This window comes from Cuculus canorus, chromosome 6, assembly GCF_017976375.1.
Source record: "Cuculus canorus isolate bCucCan1 chromosome 6, bCucCan1.pri, whole genome shotgun sequence".
NCBI classification, from domain to species: domain Eukaryota; kingdom Metazoa; phylum Chordata; class Aves; order Cuculiformes; family Cuculidae; genus Cuculus; species Cuculus canorus.
Window position 1 is genome coordinate 12,952,169 of NC_071406.1, and position 18,613 is coordinate 12,970,781.

At 46.4% G+C, this 18,613-nt stretch overlaps 2 protein-coding genes across 2 annotated transcripts; one reads left to right on the forward strand and one right to left on the reverse strand.

Annotated features, from left to right (window-relative positions):
* Positions 1 to 4,193: 4,193 nt before the first annotated feature.
* Positions 4,194 to 12,589, reverse strand: TSN (translin). The gene is made up of 6 exons (XM_009570494.2): positions 12,433 to 12,589; positions 12,159 to 12,252; positions 7,829 to 7,925; positions 6,907 to 7,022; positions 6,143 to 6,222; positions 4,194 to 5,793 (listed from the first exon to the last, which is right to left on the reverse strand). Exons 1-6 carry the CDS (start codon positions 12,496 to 12,498, stop codon positions 5,557 to 5,559), a joined length of 690 nt encoding a protein of 229 aa, XP_009568789.2. The 5' UTR covers positions 12,499 to 12,589; the 3' UTR covers positions 4,194 to 5,556.
* Positions 12,590 to 12,714: 125 nt separating this feature from the next.
* Positions 12,715 to 17,923, forward strand: NIFK (nucleolar protein interacting with the FHA domain of MKI67). Its single transcript, XM_054069559.1, is given in 7 exon segments — positions 12,715 to 12,875; positions 13,479 to 13,604; positions 14,537 to 14,645; positions 15,172 to 15,383; positions 16,091 to 16,171; positions 17,370 to 17,523; positions 17,526 to 17,923. Coding segments are annotated over 7 exon segments (849 nt in total). The 5' UTR covers positions 12,715 to 12,743; the 3' UTR covers positions 17,561 to 17,923.
* Positions 17,924 to 18,613: the final 690 nt, after the last annotated feature.

Below are 18,613 nucleotides of genomic sequence, written 5' to 3' on the forward strand. Positions count from 1 at the left end.
TGAGGCAGCTATAGTAACTCCTTTTGTGATGTCAGCCGTCTCCTGTTATATGTGTGCTGGGGAATCAGGTAAGATTCAGCTGGAATTAGGCTGACATTCTGTGACTTGAAATAGGAAAAACCTGCAACCAACAGCAATGCAGGAAACTGCCCTCCTGCCAGACATGAGATAGATGCTCAAAAATCTCACTGTCATTGTTGAGTGATCTTCTGTCACTACAGTGGAGTACGATGAAGCAGAAAGTCCTATTGATCAGGCAGACAAAAGATCTGCCTTGTTTCTCACAGAGGATGCTGCAGAAATCAGTACTACTAGAGACAGGGACAAACATAAAAAGAAAATCCAAAGGTTTGAGAATAACGCTGCACAATCCAGAAACTCCAGGCAAGCCCCAGGGGCACTCATTAGGAAAAAAGACATCTTCCTTGGGAGGCTGAAGTTGGTCCCGTAAGGGAAACCTTTCAACAACGTGGATGGAGAAGCTGAACATTTCGAACACAGAGTGTCCTCTTCCAACAGAGAGTGAAGAGCCCGAAGGAGGAATCCGAACACGGGCAGGGCATCCGCCAGCACTGGTCTCTGCCCAGACTGGACTGGGAGCACTCATATAGATGGAAAAAGTTGAAAAACTGACATTAAGCTCTTGGTCCATTGGCAGTGATGGATAATGATAATTTGCTACCCTCTAGCTCAAATCCCACCGCTGTGCAACCTCTGCCAGCACAGGCTTTGCATCCCCGAGAAACAATCTCAGCAGGTGAGCACACCCAGACTGCAAACAGCCTTCCTAAGAAAGGAGCTTTATGTAGCAGCAGGCAAAGGAACCCTGTGTTTCAGCAGCAGTGGAGCCCCAGGTGGCTTCGAACTCTTCCTTCCCTCCCCTGTACTGCTAGAGTCACATACATGGGAAGACCCACATCAAACACTTCTGGGTGTTGCGGGGAGGGCTGGCAGATGAGAGTGGGAAGCCTGGAGGTCACAAGAAAGTCACAGAGCAGATCCCATGACTGATACCTGAGGTAACTGAAACATGCAGAGAACAAGGCCTTTATAGCCCCGGACTGTTTTCACAGGGGCTGAAATCCGTGGCTTTTTCTTCCCTTTAGGTTTTCTGCAGTCCCTGTTAAAGTCTCCATCCAGCTGTAGTGGTCACCGGACTTCACAGAAGCCCCTAAGAGCTGCACAGCGTCCCACTGCAGACCCAGAGGTAGGCAGACAACTCTCCCTATCAGGATGGGAGCCAGCAGGTTTCCCTGATAAGCAGACAGCACCTTTGCAGGCTCAGGCTTACATTTTCTCCAACAGGAGCAAGTTAGATGTTTGTATGCCCTTACTGTGAAAGTGCAGATGAACACACATTCATACAAAGAGTGCATTCCCCCTTCTTTCAAGGAAGGGCTGGTTTTAGAACAGCTGTTTTCCTCTTGGGCAAGGCAATCCTCCAGCAATGGCCAACCACAAGTGCTGCAGTTTGAAGTAACAACAGAGGCAGAGAAACCTGCAAGGAGATGCTCATCTTCAATTGACGCCTGACCCACAGCATGTGTACAGGGGATGTACACCATGAAGGACTATTCCTTTCACAATCAAACTCTTGCTTAATCACACTCGGTGAACTCACGGGCAGGAGGCTACCTCAACAGCCCCAACACGTGCTTTAGTACAGTTGCACCGCAACATCCAGTGATAAACAGCACTTTAATGAGGGAAGATGGACTGCTGATGAGTGACGGGTCAGTACTTGCACACAGACCCCGGGAGTCACCCATGCTCGCTTTCTGCTCTCCTTAATTGCCTTTGCATGTCATGACCTTACCGGCTGAAAGACACGAGTGAGGCTCTATAGCACCCAAGTCATCACTTTGCGGTAAAATGAAGGCAAGTTATTTTCCCAAAGAGAAAATCATTGGCAATCTTAACAAAACAGGAAGCAGTTAAACTACTGCAAGAAAAATCAGTTTGCCACATAGCGTTACAGCTCAGTGAACACTTCACACTGGCACCACAGGGAGTGGAAGACGCCTCCCTCCAAACACTGACACAGCATGCACAGGGCTGTGTGGTGAACTGGACTGGGAGCAAACACTGCTGAAAAATAAAGACTGTTTCAGCTCAATCAGTTCCCAATCCAGTTCACTGCACAAAGACGTGTGCTGGCACTAGAAAAGGGCAGCCAGGAGGTGATAACATGTCCTTTAACAAGTGCCAGTTTAACGAGGTTGCTGGACTCGGGCTGCAGTTAATCGCTCCCAGCACAGAGCCCAGTTCCACAGCCAGCCCCCACAGTCTAGTCTGCCCTCTGTGCCACAAAGCTCTGTTCACCCTTATTTCCCTGCACGGTTTCAGGTCAGCACTTTCATTGATCTGCAGGGGTTGAACAGGCGAGGATATAAATAAAGAGCAGCTCATCACCCTTTAAATGCCCTTTTTACCAAAATAAAGAAAACCCACAGAGATGACGTCAAGATGAGAGGCGGGGGGGGGGGGGAACACCACACCAGCAAGCGAATAAAAAGACGATCCAAGAGAGCACTCCCTGGAACACACTTCAGGCTGAAGTGGCTCAGAGAACGCTGCGCCGTTGTTGAGTCAGACTCTCCAGTGCTCCTGCGCTGACGCACTCCCAGCTGCCATCACACGCTGCACAGTCCATTCAGCGCCAACAGGAGTTATTTGTTCAGAGTTCAAGTGCATCTGATTCATCATGGGCCATCAAGCCCCTGCAGTCCTCAGAGCTCCGTCTCACTGCTGTTCCCAGCCAGCTAACTGCTCCTGTTACCCCTGCGAAAGGGAAGGGTCAGCGAGACCCCCTCCCTGCACAGGTCCTTCTGAGTCATCTTCTTCCCTCTGCTCCCAGCTCTGGGACAGACACATTATTTAGGACCAGAGTGATGTGCAGACTCAGAGACAAGGTCCTGCAGGCTACCTCTGCACAGAGGAAGCTACTAAAAGCATGTCCCCAGCTTTCTCTGCTGCATACTAGGGAGAAAGTTTCTGGTTTCCTTTTCCCTTTCCCAGACCTGGCTTGGGAATGCACTATGCAGCCTGGCTCTTGCAAATGATACCTTTCCAGAAGAAAATGCTAGGCTCTCCCGAACCTAGGAATGGGAAAGAAGGAGGCGTTTGCTAAGCACCTTCCAGGAACACAACACTGGAGGGTCTCTGGCACTTCCTCTCCACAAAGCCTTAGACAGAAGGATCCCATTCCTTGTGGCCCTGGATAAGAGACTTGCTCTTCCAGTTGTCCCTCCCACAGCACCTGTAACTGTGGCACAACACTGTTCTATCTTCACCATCACCATATATGGTGCAAGATCCAGCAGAACTATGGTCTCCTGAAAATCTGTATTAGGCACGTGGGATCCCATGTCAGGAAACAGACCTGTTTAGTGCATGACCAAACACAACTGGAACAACAGCGACAGTAGCCGGCACAGAGCCTAAACAAACACCTGTCCTGCAACCAGAACCTGCCCCACCACATGGCCCCACGTTCCTGTCCAGCATGCCAGGATGCCTCTGACCTAAGAGACATCAGACTGATGTTCAGGAAGCCTTTCTGTAATTCCCTTGCTCCCACACATTTCCTGCGTGACCTTGGTCTGCACGGCTGTCTCAGAGCTCAGGGTGTTGTTTCATCCCAAGTATCTGCTTTTGGCAGTAGGACGGGCTTAAACACCTTCCTTCCTCCCACCTCCACAGGGTTAAAGCAAGAAACAAGCCAATAGTGGCACAGGGAAAGAACAAAGATCTACTTTGACAGCTGGTCTCATTGCCATGGGGCTCAGGAAGTCACACCTCATTTTCCTCAGCTGTGAAAGAGGGGTGTTACCTTCTCCCTACCTTATAAGACATAAGATACAAAGGATGAGGACAAACATGAAAGATGAGATGCGCCAAAGATGAACCTTGCCACATCTTGGATTTGCTAACGATAAACTCCTCCGTGCTTCTCTCATTTTACTTAGTGAAATTAGTCAAAATTAAAATGAAAAGCTACAAAATCAGTCAGCAGCGTGACTTGGGCTCCATCGCCAGCCGGTAGGAGTGGGGCATTGAACAGCATGCAGCCAGAGCAAGGGACTCCGGTACTGTCTGAGGACAGCTGAAGGCTGAACTTAAATCATGATATTTCAGAGCAGGAACCCCAGAAGGGAAGCAAATAACAACAGATAAACAGACAACAGGCAGAATTACAAATGGCCAAAATCAAAGAATAGCTTTTATTGGCCAAAATAACCAAGAAACCATTTTCATTCAATAAACAAACCAAAACTCTAACTGAAACAATGGAAAATCTTTGCTAACAAAATTAACCACTAACAAATCCCACATAAACTTGACTGTTCCTGTTCCTCCTGGGGAAATATTCCTTTTCCTAAAGAAGTCAGCTCTTCTCCTTTACCCTCCTGCACCAGCAGAAGTAGGAGAAGAATGGCAAAACCCAGTCATTTAGTAGATGAGAACACTTGGGGAGGTAAGAGTCTGTCCATTTACACAAATGAAAGAGGCTGCTGGTGTTTGCAAACACCTTACATGCAAAGTATCTGAAAGCAGTGATTTCCCCTCTTCTGAAGATACAAACATTTTACCACATCAACTACAGTTTTGGTGTGGTTTTTTTTAATCCTGGGACACAGGTTCAGGGGTGGCCCATACAGGTTGTTAAAACTCAGGAACTACCTGCCATTTGTCAATTGTCACTCCTCTATTCGGAAACCTTGATAGTTAAAATAAACGTTGGTTACACTGAGTTCTCAAAGCAAATGATACTGGAACTCAGCATTCACTCATATCATTACAACAAACACCAGCCAGAGAAAGCAGGTGTTTGAAAAAACCTTGCTCTCTGCAGTAACAGAAATCTTGGAGGAAAGGAAAAAAGAGAAATAAAGAAAGAAAGAAAGAAAGATAAGAGATGGTGCCCGGGTGTCCTGCACCTGCCAATGGAGAAATTCTCAGGAATATTTTCAGCGGTTTCTCAATTAAGGGGGGATACATTAAACAGAAGCCATTTAAAAAATATGGTTCATGAACAGGTATGCAAATCTATCTGTTCCTCTTCCTGACAAGGGTAAAAATTTAAGAAACAAAAAGGCAAAAAAAAAAAAATCAGTGTCTTAAAAAAATGTGTAGATATTTACAAACTGTGTTTTTTAAACTATCACATGTATCTGCACTGAGATGTGCGCTGTGCACACATCTTCAAAGGTGTGTGAGCAGAGACAGCTGAAGCACGTCACTGCCAAAGCAGTGAAGCGACACTATGGAACTAATGAGAATTTCAGCTCCTGGGAGTTGCTGACTGATTGCTGCACAGAACAGTGCCATGTGCTTTGGCAGAGGAATTCCACTGGAAACGGAACCTCCTGCCCTAACCTAGACATGACTTTACAAAACATTTGGAGATCTAACACCCGTACTACATCTTTTGTAAGAAAATAGAGAGCAGCTTTCAACTGCAGTTCTTCTAAACTACTGTGGGAAGGCTTCCCTAGCACGCTTCCTACATTGGCAACCATCTGAGGTAACTGATGCCGCTAAAATGAGCATCCTTCATTTCTCTCCACCCGCACCACCTGTTGTCTCCTTACTGAGTCCTCTGATCGACAAGTCATAAACCACTTCCTCAATTTTCTTGACATCATATTTCAGGCCATCGTAACGTTTCCTCAAGGAGTCGTTCTTCAGGTTGAGGAGACGGAAGCCAGAATCCAGCTCGTTGATAAAAGTTGAGATGCGGAGAGGACGAGAATAGTCACCAGCGGTGACGCTGTTCACTGCCAGCCTAGCCTACAAGAGGAAGGCACAGAGAAGAACATCAGCAGAGGAACCCACCTGCATCACATCATTATTCCCATCAGTTACAGTACCACATAAAGCAGTGTTGTTCCAGGCAGTCAGATTATTTATACTTGGATCAACCTTTTTGTTGTAAACAATCCTGGATTTTCAATCAAGTGACTAGTTTAAATCTTAAAATACCAGTGAGGAACAGCTCAAGGAGACAGTGTGCTACAAGTTCAGATAAAGGTGCTGTGTATCATAACTTTCAGTAACAACTCTGGAAAGTTATGAAAACACATTACTTATCTTTTCAGGTCAGTTTCAATCCAAACATACACATGAATATCTTCCTTACCAGCTCACTGGCAAGAGTTAATATGCCAGAAAGATAGTCCTCAATGTCCAGGTGGAAGCCTCGCTCTCGATCAGCTTCAACTAAGACGAAAACCAGAACAATAATCAGGTGATGCTGAACACACAAAAAAAACCAGTGAGCTGGAATTGCGTTAGTTTACTGGAGTCAAATTGAAATACCAAATTTATGAGATATTGTTACAAAAGAGAAATCAGCCTTTTCTTGTATGTGATGTAGCTACTGTCTCTTCTCAGCATTTTGATTTAGCATCGCATACACCCTCAGCTGGATGTGCAACAGGCGATAACCGATCCAACACAAGAACTGAATCAATGTCAATGTCCAGGAGAGGGGCCTGTAGTTCTTTTTTAGACTAATATCTTCCTGGTTTTTTTTTCCAAACCCTTTGCTCTGTCAGGACACAGTTCTCTTACAGCATAAGAGCTGAATCTGTTTTCCACACTTTTTAAACACCAAGAGCAAAAAAATGAGAAAAACAAGCTCTTGTTTATCCAATTTGAATGAATAATCTTCATCGATGAAGAACTTATTAATGAATAAACACTTCTGTTCACACTAGGGTTGCTGGTTTCTACCCTCTAAAGTAATTTGTTGTTTATATAATGAAATCAAATACCAGATAAATCTTTGGACTTATTTCTCGCAAAAAAAAACCCAGAAGTTCTGCTGCTTACTGGTACCTCTGAATGCTAACATGTCTGAAAATGTCACAAACTTTCTCCTTGGATACAACATGAACTTACTTCCCAGAATTTCTGCCACAGACTGTTGGGTCACCAACGTTTCTGACTCCAAGTAGACTACAAACGCTGCCAGAAACACCAACCGCTGAAGCACAAACCTCCAGTGCTCATGAAATCTGTTGAAGAAAACACCGAGTCAAGGTATAAATAAGTAACATCTGTTACTGCGGAGTTCAGCAACAAGCAATCATTACGTATACATTATCTTTTCCACCTTTACACATTGCACTTGGCAATATTTCTGGCTTATCAGAACACTACCACCCAAAAGCCCTCTCCTTGCTACTCCAGATCTGCCTCCCACCCCCGGGTGTTACACTGGACACCAGTATTTGCTCATGCTCCTACTCAGTTCCTGGAGGTTTTCAGGTTGTTGTGCCCAAAAGACATCCAGGGCTTTCCCTCCCATCTCCCCTCAGCAAATCTGAGCTGACAAGATCCTTGTTCTTTGCAATGCTCTTGCTAGACACTGTCCCCTTCTGGCAGCAACAGAACACAACAGTGACAACTTCGTTTAGTATCTGCGGCATCAAACAGCCATTTTATGAGATTCAGAGCTCCGCTTGCAGGAATGCCCCCAAGCTAACAGCTTAACTGAAATTAATGGAGCAGCAAATGCCCTGCTCCCAGAAACATGGACAGCTTCCACAGAACATCAATTTCTTACATTTTTTTCCTTTTTTAAAAAAAGTTTCTAGAAGAATAATTAAATAATGAATATTTTTAGTGAAAAGTTATGGTGTTTACACAAAACCATTTCTTATCTATGCTGATAAAAACTCACACTTCTCTATCATTATTCTTTTCAAACAGAAAGATGCCTTCAGCCCATAAAACTTTAAATCATTTTTCCTGAGTAATGATGCCAAATATGCCCAGGCAATCCCCATATCCATGTCTGGCTATGTGTGATCCTGCCCACCTGTAATACTGATCAGCAGGAAACTTGGTCTTCAGAGATTCCAGCTGTGTTTTCACTGTACTGAAGTGTTCACGAGCCTTCTGACATTTTGTTGGTACTGAAAAAAAAACAGCGCAACATTCAGCATTTGACAGAGAACACGGGGTTTGTAAACAGAATTTTCTGGTGTAGACAGTGCTATTCATGCTCCTTTGTTATCCAAGACAGCCTACTGACATGTGGAGTCAGTCTGAGAAATACTCATCATCACATCGTAAATCACACAGGTAGAAGAGAAATACTCCCACATTCTAAGCTGTCTGATCAGCTCTACTCCTCAGTGTCGAACTTGAGCCAAAATGCCAGTGTTATTTCAGAATCACTGCTAATCACAATCAATTACTGTTGCTATGAAAGACAGGAAAGGTCACACAGCCTACAGACCTGAAGGCAATGGGGGATACAAACAGATTGAAGCAGGAACAGAGGAACAAATAGTCACTGTGGTGCCTGCCTGTGGATCAAACCAACAAGCAAAGGAGCCTGGCACACGGAAGCCAGGCCCAAAGAAAGCACGTACTACAAGCAGCACCACCAAAACACTCATACAGTTAAAGGAAAAGCAACTTTTCTTTCTCCATCTGAAAATCTTATGACATTTTTTTCCTCATCAATCAGAGTTTGGTTGGATGAGGAGCAATGCCCCTTCAGGAAAGTGCACTTCCCACTTTAATCACTGTATTTGAAGGAGCTGGGTGTTAGCCTGTGCCAACTATGCTCTACCTCTGCAGAGAAATTGTCTCTTGCTGACATCACCCACTGCCCCCTCCCATTTATTGGTACGAGTTACAACCAAATTGCACCTGCAGCACCAGGGCCTGAAAGAACTCAAATCCGTACTTAACTGCAGCCTTCTCAGAAATTCTGGTCACGACCCAAAGAAGGCAGAAGATCAACCTCACAGGCTCTCCTGCACCTTCATGTAGAGAAGCTGGGATTATTTAAACAACACTCACAGAAGCTACACCTGAAAGCTGTGATGAATGATTTTTACCAAAGAAGCTCTACTAGTAGTCAGTAAAGGGTTTAAAAACTTCTTTCAACTAATAAAAGGTAATTCCATGTTAAAAAAAAAAAAGAAGAAAAACAAGGGAGCACTTAAACATAAAAGCTTCAGGAAGCAAAAGGTGAAAGTGTTCTGTGTGGCAGCCAGAAGGAAGGAAACTATGAAGCTCACTAACAGCTACCCTTCAAAAGCTATTCTCGAGCTACAGCCTCTGCCTTGGTCACGTAAGCTGTCACAGGGCAGGTGACGACAGAACAAGGAGTAAATTTTCGGCTTCTGCCTAAGGAATCCAAGACAGAAACAATCTTTACTGCAAAGTTTCAGCACCCAACAATACACATGTAGCCTCCCAACTCCAAACTGTCACCGCGCATCCTTACATGTCACCACTGATGTTTTGCATGATGTGTTTTGTGAGTAAAGTCAGACCAAGTAGACTTTCAGCCTCCAAAGACCCTACCTGTCACGCCCACTCATGTCAGCCAACGGCAGGCCGAGCACAGGCTGCCCAGAACAGCTTCCTGAGCAGTTCTCAAATTCCATTTAAGGCACAGAGCAGAAAGAGAGGAACCCTCTAACCCTGTCCTGAAGGCTGCTGGCCTAAAGCTCCACAGGTTTTCCTTCCCTTCCCCACAGCTGAAAATGCTTTATCCCACAGCTAAACACAGTCTCAGGTGGCTGCAGGGAGAGACCATGGAGAGGCCATTACTGTGAAACAGCTGTTGTCTGTGGCTGCCTCACACCAAAGGAGGTTCAATGGAAAACTCCATGAAAACTGGTTTAGCCAGGAGGCATTTTAATTCCTGGAGAACAGAGGAAAGACATGGTGCAACAATGTTTTAAATACTACTGACTGTTACAGGAAACTGCCCTCCATGGAACTTCTAGCTATGCGGTAGTTCCATTAACAGAGCTCACGCCACCCCTGACCCTTCTCTTTGGAAGGACAGATTGATCAGCTTGGTGCAAATCCCTTCCCTGTTTTCTCTGGCTCTCTGTTGCCTCCTTGAGTGTTCTTCACTCTACTCCAACCGATGGTGCAAGAATAATTACAAAGGATCAACCAGCAGGCTGCAGGAGAAACTCAGTCTCCTCCCACTTTGGCTGCCACAAGGAGGGGGGGCACAGCAAGCAAGCAGCTTCTGCAGGCAACAGCACCAGCATAAACTATCCACAGCACAACAGCTCCAACCAGCAAGCACCACTGGTGACTGTCACCCACAAACCTGTACTAATTAACGGTATTTCTGCCTTTTAATTAATTAGTTATTAGTTTCTATAGATTATTTATAATTTAACATTTGCATAGTTCAAAATATAGCTTATTAACAGGATTAGTAGTATTCCTTACATTTTGGAATAAATACATACAAGGCTAAACTTCTTGATGCTACGAAGTCTGACCAGGACTCCGCTGCCATGAATAATCCTCTCTTTCATACTTACAATAATTGGTTATCGCTTTTTAATCTACTAAGGAAGAATCATTCCAGTTTCTTAGTAAAAACGCAGTACTGACTCCACAAACGAGATGCTGCAGTGAGCCATGCAGCCATCGCAGCGCAAGAGCACAGAACTATAACCGCTATAAAATAAAACTGTAATCTAAATATGTGACATCTGACAAGAGCTGTTTTGTCCCCCTAACAATCCTCCTGTTAATTAGCACTACATTATTCTGCTGTAAACCTTTACTAACCTAAACCTTCACTGACTGACTTATTATGCTTGTTATTGATGACAAGCTGACAGGTCCATTATCGTGAGTTAACTTCTAACCCATTAAGCACGTATTCATTATCTTCCTGTTGCAAGAATGAAACTGTGCTTTCTTTTTTTCTGCTTTTTTAACTCTAACTATTCCAAATCTCTTCTCAGACTCCACAAGTTCCAGGACCAGCTCTCTCCCCCGATTAAAACTCAAGTGAAAAATACACTGAACCAAACACAAGACTCCAGTTATTAAATGCTGGAAAGCAACCCCTGAAGCTGATGCCCACACAAAACAACTGGCACAATATCCAAATGGTTGCTCAGCTTCGAAAAATGAGTGCATGCCTGTGTACATTAACCAGTTAACAGGTCTAATTTTTGGCACAGACAGATTTCCTAAGAAGGTGGAAGCTGCCCTCACCAGCAGAGGTCAAACCTCAGGTGTTACACGTTGCTAAACATGTACGCTCTCGGAGGCCAGAGAAATCCTGGGCCTCCAGCTCGAGCATCATCAGGCTGCTAACAACCAGTCAGCTCTACAGGTGAATGAAACAGACCTGGTCAGGTTTCCTCCTCTATTCATCTCCCAAGGGTGGCCTGCCAGATGTCTCCACTTCCCACATTCCTCTCAAGAATTTCCAAGAAAGTCAGAACAGATGCTTCTGCTCAGGAGATACTCATCAATTTGAAAAGAAAAAAGTAGTTCCTAAATCACATGTTTAGGAAAAAAGCCTGTTTATTACAGTCATTTCATCAGTAAGTCTAAAAATGGGGTGGAGGAGCAGAAAGAGTGCATTTGGTATCCAGGCCTTCAGAACTGTTCTCGCGCCCTGTAGGAACCAGGCTGGCACAGAAACATTACATCAAAATCTTAAACAAACGTGGACTGAAAGGAAGGAACCAGGCAAGCTATAGTCCAAATCTCAAAACAAGCAGAAACTTTCCAGTGGCCACCCAAACGTACATCAAGGGCAGCTCCAGCTCTATCAGCCAGTGCAGAGTCTCTTTATATTTTGCAACATTAAGCAGACTTTATACATGCACACAGTCCTGTGCGAAACAGGTTAAACTCCCCCTCTGCCCCACCAACCCCAGAGCACTTAGGATTACAGCTTTTGAGGGGTTAAAGGAAAAAGGAGAGGAAGAGGATATGGGCAAAAAGGCCCAATGGGTGATCACAAAATTATCAGCATACAAAAATCTACGTGCATGTCACTTAGCAGGAAACCCACAAGCCAACACAACAACCCAGAGCAAGCAGCTGTAAGAACAAGCTCTTCTGCACTGAAACAGCAAAGGACTGAGCTACGGAGGAGAGGAGGGTGGGAAGTAGCATTCCCTGAAGATGAATGGCAGCATTTCTACTCATCTGGCTTGAAACTTCCCAACTGTATACATATCTCTCGCCCTGAGAGCCCATGAACAGCACCCCAGGGGCACCCACACCAGACAGACACCTGGGAAAGCTCTTCCGCCTGTGGCAAAGAGACCCGCGTACCCCAGGGCACTGCCTGCTTCCCCAAAACGCGCGGCTTTTCCCCACCCCTCATGGGAGAGTGGGTCGGGACTCACTGTCCTGGAAGCCGGGTCCCTGGTGCACACCCTGCAGCAGTGTCAGCATCTCCCGTGCCGTCTGCTCCAGCGCCTGCACCACCTTCCGGATCTCCTGCGGGGACAGGCACTCGCTGTCAGCCTGGGCCTCGGGCCCCGGAGGCCCCCCCACAGCGCTCCACGACCCCGAGGCCAAGAGCTCCCTCCCGCCCGCCCCACCCCAGGCCCTTGGTCCCAGGCTCCCCGGCCCCCGAGACCCCACCCAGCCCGCGCTCCATCTCGGTCCCCGTCCCACCTCACGGATGTCCTGGTCGGCGGTGAGGGCGCCTTGCAGCGCCACGAACATATCGCTCACAGACATGGTGCCCGCGCCGCCTCCCGCCCGTGGAGCCTGACCGCGCCACAGGGGTCCTTCTGCGCCCCGGCGCGGGGCTGCCCCGCGCGCTGCCTGACCGCGCCGCAAAACGGGCCTTCGCCTTTCCGGCGCGAGGCTGCCTCGCGTGCTGCCTGAGCGGCCCGCCTTGCGCACCCTTGCTCTGCGCCTGCGCGACGCCGCGCGCTCCCGCGTGCGCCGAGTAGTGACGCACTTCCGGCGGGGGAGGCAGCATGGCGGAGGCGGCGGCGCCCGTGTCCGCAGAGGGGGCCGTACCGGCCAAGTCGTTCCTGGCCCTGGAACCGCGGCTGCAGCACGAGTTGCAGCAGAAGGTGCAGCGGGCCCGCAGCAGCCGGGCGGGCAAGGTGAGCTCGGCGGGGCGGGCGCCAGCGAGAGGAGAGGGGTCCTGCCCCTCTGCTCCGTTCTTGTGAGACCCCACCTGGAGTCCTGCTTCCAGTTTTGGCATCCCCAGCGTAAGAATGAAATGGAACTGTTGGAACGGGTTCAGAGTAGGCTATGAAGATGATCAGAGGGCGGGAGCGCCTCTGCTGTGAGGACAGGCTGAGAGAGTTGGGATGTTTCAGCCTGGAGAAGAGAAGGCTCCGAGGAGACCTTAGAGCAACTTCCAGTACCTGAAGAGGGTCTTAAAGAAAGTTGAGAAGGGACTTTTTATAAAGGCAGGTAGTGACAGGCCTAGGTAGAATGGCTTTAAATTGGAAAAGGGAAGATTTAGATTAGACATCAGGAAGAAATTCTTCACTATGAGGATGGTGAGGCACCGGCACAAGCTGCACAGGGAAGTTGTGGATGCCCCATGCCTGGAAGCATTTAAGGCCAGGTTGGATGTGGCTTTCAGCAACCTGGTCTGGTGGGAGGTGTCCCTGCAGGGGGATTGGAAGTGGATGATCTTTAAGATCCCTTCTAACCATTCTATGACCTGACTTGATGCGCTCATCCCTTGCCCACAGGAGGAGCTGACACCAGGTGTAGTGTACGTGGGGCATCTCCCGCGGGGGCTCTGTGAACCGCAGATCCAGGAGTACTTTGAGCAGTTCGGGAAGGTGACACGGCTCAGGCTCTCAAGGAGTAAGAAGGTAATGCTGCACTTCTCCTTCTCTGACCACAGTCTGGGGTGCTTCCACCCCTGACGGGCTGCCTTCCCACCATCACTGCTCCTGAGGGGCCCAGGACACATCCCTGTGGCTGCAGCTGGCTGGCCTCGCCTAGGCCACACCATCATTGTGTCCCCAAGGCTCTGTTACAGATGCTGCAGGCATGGCAAATGAGTGAGGCTGGCTCCTTCCTGGGGTGCCTCAGCAGGTCCTCGTGCCATTTCCCACCTGCCCGAGGTGCTTCCTTCCATGTGCATCATGTGGAAAACTTCACTGCTGTTTCCTGAGTGGGCAGAGGGGGAACTGCACTTAATGGCACATCCTGGAAATAATGCTTCCAAAAGTATGGGGCTGATGGATAGTGCGGGAGGCATCGATGCTGGGCTGGGCAATCTTCAGAGGCGCCCAAAACCCAAACCTGTCTGTGACTCCATGACTGCAGATGAGCAGCTTCAGTGACAGCTAGTGCAGCCTCTTTTTCCCATAAGCAAATGTGCTCAGGTGAGAGGTCTTGCCGGAAGACATGAATTCAAGGTAGAACATGAAATGTCATGGAAAAGACTCTGGTTTAGCTTTCTTGTTGCTTCATGCACCATAAATTTAACTTCTCATTTCTGAATTTATCATCACGTTGTAATAATGCTGTATTCCTGTGGTAACAGCAATGCAGGGCAGGGGTTTTTTTTACCAAATAGATACTGGTGAGCAGTTTGTTTTATATGCAAATATATATTTACAAATAATGTTTTATCAATTTAGGACTAAATCTGGTGCTTTTCATGGTCTCACTGAACCTTGTGAAATTACCTGTGTTTAGCCGAGAGTGGGTTATGACTGGCTGTATAAATTATTTTTATTTAAGTTCTTCAGATATCAAAGCATCGTTTCAGATTTCTTTGTGTCACTCCTTGCAGACTGGAGCTACCAAAGGCTACGGGTTTATAGAGTTTGAGTCCGATGATGTGGCTAAGATTGTGGCTGACACCATGAACAACTACCTCTTTTCTGAAAGGCTGCTGAAGTGTAAGTATGAGGACAAGTGCCCATATGAATTGAAGTGTTAAGTTTTCTAACCTGCAAGAGAAATTCATAGTATGATTTTATTTTTTTTCTTTTGGAGTATTAGGAGGATCTGAGTGTTTTTTTAAATGAAGTATTTATAACTATTGCAGTTGTTGTCTGTATAGTTAGACATAAGGAGCTTTTTTGATTAAAAGACGAATGAAATTGGCTAGTTTCCCAGGCGTGGTGATAGCAACACTTACTTTGTAAAGGATTATGAAATATGTGCATCAGCTTTTGAAAAAAAAGTTTCTCTGACTGTTTTCTGGGTGACACTGGAAAAGTGTTCTTTTCTTCCATCCATCCGTTACCAGTTGTCTTAGTGGTTAGTATTTAGTTATTTTACATCTTCTGTGATCTGAAAATGCCGTATGAGCGCTCTGCTGGCGCAGTGGGTAGTATAGGAAGAACTGAGTAGTGTTATGTGAATGCATGTGATGGGAGGGGTAGCTCTGCTGTAACTTAATGTCATATGTTTATGATGCAGGTCAGTTCATGTCTCCTGAAAGGGTCCATGAAAACCTCTTCAAAAACTGTAAGAGAATGTTTCTGAAGCCTTCTCAGCCAGCAGTCAGGCGGTACAATAAGATTCGCTCACTTGTTCAGAAGGCGAAGATGACAAAGAGACTGCTGCGAAAGGAGAAGCTTTTACGGAAGAGGCTGGCTGAGAAGGGGCTCGATTATGACTTCCCAGGATTTGTAAGTCTGGTGTCGTTTTAATAAGTGTTTTATGAGAAACATGTTTCTAAGGTTGTGTTAAATACAAGAAAATGACGTGTTTCATGTGGAACTGGTAAAAGCTGGAGAACAAGAACAGTTACTGGCATTAAGAACTGTATAGAAGCTCCTGGAAATGGGTGCAGTGCTGTTGGTGGGCTGCACTACACGCACATGTGGGTTTGCCTTTAAGAGAAGTAAATACGTAACAGCAAAGGGAAGACATTCCTTTTCTTCTGTTAGTATAAACAGTTGGATATCCTGTGGTTTTCATATTTGTTTGTGGATGACAGAAGAGCAGTGAGGCAGGTTCTGTGGGGGACGTTGGCAGGGGAGGCACTTGAAGGCAGGTCCCAAGACCAGAGCTTCCATCACTAGACCTTGCCTAAGCCAACCAAGGGTATTGCTAATTAGCAGAGCACTTGAGTGAAATACTTGAATTTTAAGCAATACCGTTTAACATGTTGTCTTCTTAAAATGCACAGTAGAAACTCTTCTTGCATTGCCTTGGGTGTTTTTGTTCAAGCCAGGTCACCTCTGTAGCACTGTTAAGTCATTTTATTAATTCAAACTGCAATTGCTGTAGCAAGGATTTTGTAGATAGGAAGGAAAGAAACCTATTAAGTGACTGATAGCGTCTTTACACAAGGAAGGTTGTGGTGATCCACCTGATCTCTCTTGCTTCTTAGGCTGCACAGGATCTTTCCAGAATGAGAGGAAAGCATAAAACATCCAAGAAATCAAAGCTGAACGTTTCTTTGAGCAGCCAGGTAAGATGGAGCACTCCTCGTGGTGCCCAGCACTGTGCTCCACCATTCACACTAGGGCAGATGTTTCAAGTCTGCAGCTGGTTTCTTCATTTCAACACCTGAAAACCTTGCCATTGTTCGGTTGAGAGATTTCCGTGCCAGAAGTACCACCTTTGAAATGTATTAACACTCTTGAATGGAGGAGGGTGGTTGGATTCTCTCCATTCTTTCTCCTGTGGGAACACTTACCAGCAAAGGCTTCTGCTTGGTGTGTCGTAACTAGCAGTGCTCATCCCGAGGTGCGGCCGGGCAGTGGTGTGTCTCCTGTCAACCTCTGCTATTCAGCACCAGTTTGAGGCGGGAGAAGCACAGGGTGCTGGAGACAGTTACTGTACCTCACCCACATCTGGGCTTTAAACTGGTACAAAACAATCTCCTTGCTGGCATCTTTCTGTTGGTCTGCACTACATTGTATTATTTCTGACCTATTTTGGCAAAACAGAAGTTGAACCGTTAATACAGTCTAGTGCTGTCTGTTCCCCTTTACATACTATACTGTCCCTCTTCCTTCGTGCTCTCCAGGGATGCTTTTCCAGTGTTTTGCAAACTAGTGCCAGCTAAAGCCAACATGAAGGTGAAAGGAAAGCTCAGGTCATCAGGTGTGAGATTTGGGGCACTGACAGCCTGAAAAGTCAATTGAGTGTTAACATTTCTGTTTTGTTTCATCACTGTTGTGAGTTTGGTTTTGGTTTAACGTTACTGGATTTACTTGTGATAATTGGGATGGGGCTGATTGTGAGGAACATGGGATAACTCGTACATTCAGTCAGCTGGAAGTTAGTGGGATGTTTCAGCTCTGCTGTGGGCTTGAATGTGGCATTTCTCTATGCCAGTTTCAAATATACATTTTTTTCTTCCCAGTTCTTTTCCTCTTGGCTTTCTTAGTGCTTTGAACCAGCAAATAGAAAATTTAGAAAGCATACATGCACAATCGCGTGTTAGAAAATGTGAAGTAATTTATATTTGCCTTTCACATGACACTTTTGTCTGAAGAACCACTGTCTACAAGAGTAGCTGGTTATGAAAAGAACACAATGTTGTCTAGCGTGGAAGCTCTGAAAGAGAGCTGGACTGAGGCACCCTGTGGTACCGTAGAGGCAGTGACAACTTGGCTCAAGTGACTGCTTTGCAATGAATGGTGTTTTTCTGGTCTCTTCAGGATCCTACTCCAGTCTGTACACCAACAGTGCTCGAGCGCCGTAAAGCTTCCCAGGCAGATGATGACACAGAGGACAGTGAAATAACTCTCAAACTACCCCCTGCCGACATTAAGAATGCTGCGCAGAGACCAAAGAAGAAGCCAAGAACACACCCCTACCTGAAGAAACAGAAATAGACTTAAAATGTTGATGGCTGTAGCCGTGTTTTTCCTCAACTCGAAAACTGGTGAGATGGAGCTCATGAAGGTTCTGCTGCCTTGGCTTAGTTCCTCTTGACTAGACTGTTTCAGTCTTTCCCAGGCAAGGAATCTTCATAAATCCTCCCCCTCCTGTTCAGGCATCAGTGGGCCTATGGGCTTGCCTCTGTGCTCACAAGTGCCCGTGCTAGGACACACCTGCAGTTGTGCCAGAACCTTCAGTTGATTCTGTAACTTGTCTTTAGCTCTCACTGTTTTGAAAGAAAACGTGAGGCTGTCCATTCAAAACTTGCTGATGCAGCTGTATCTTACATTTATAGTTAATGACGGGTTATAAAACAAATAACTTTTTCAACTCTGTTGGCTCTTGGTAGTGGTTCTTCTGTTTAACTGGATGTCTGTGTTTCATAGTTACACAAAGAGAGGGTGAGGGATTTTTTTTCGCCGAGGAAGACACACTTAGAATTCCATCTAGTGTTTGTGATCAGTCACGATCTGCGTGCACTGTCCGGGGCAGAGGCAGAACACACTGCCTGAGCACATGCTGCAGAGGTAGCAGGCCTGCACGTACTGCTTTGCCTCTGGGCTGACTGGGCAAAGATTACTTGCTAATTCACTTGGGCTTTGTGTGCTATAACCAAGCTGCTGCCTCGTTCAGAAAACATTGAGGACCTGCAGAGTGTGGCTGCCTTTAGAAGGACATCCTGCTGAGCTACAGAGAGCAGCAAACGGTGACAACTGTCTTACATACAGCTGTTCTCAGACAGAGCAAAGCTCTTTGAGAAGACGACACACCAGCAGTTGCAGCAGGCTAGGTTGTATTAGGAGTTCTGTTATCCTTTGGGCCCTGCAGCCACCTTGTCCATGTATTTTAGTCTCATTGACTGCATAAAACATGAGTATCTTCTGCTTCAGGGGGTGATAAGCACGTTGTGATATTGTAATAAGCCCCTGGGTGGGTGAACCAGGAATGGGAAGGCAGGATTTTGTCGCCAGTAGTCTGAATTCAGAGAACCAAGTGTAGCGTTTTGTTGTGCGTCAAGATT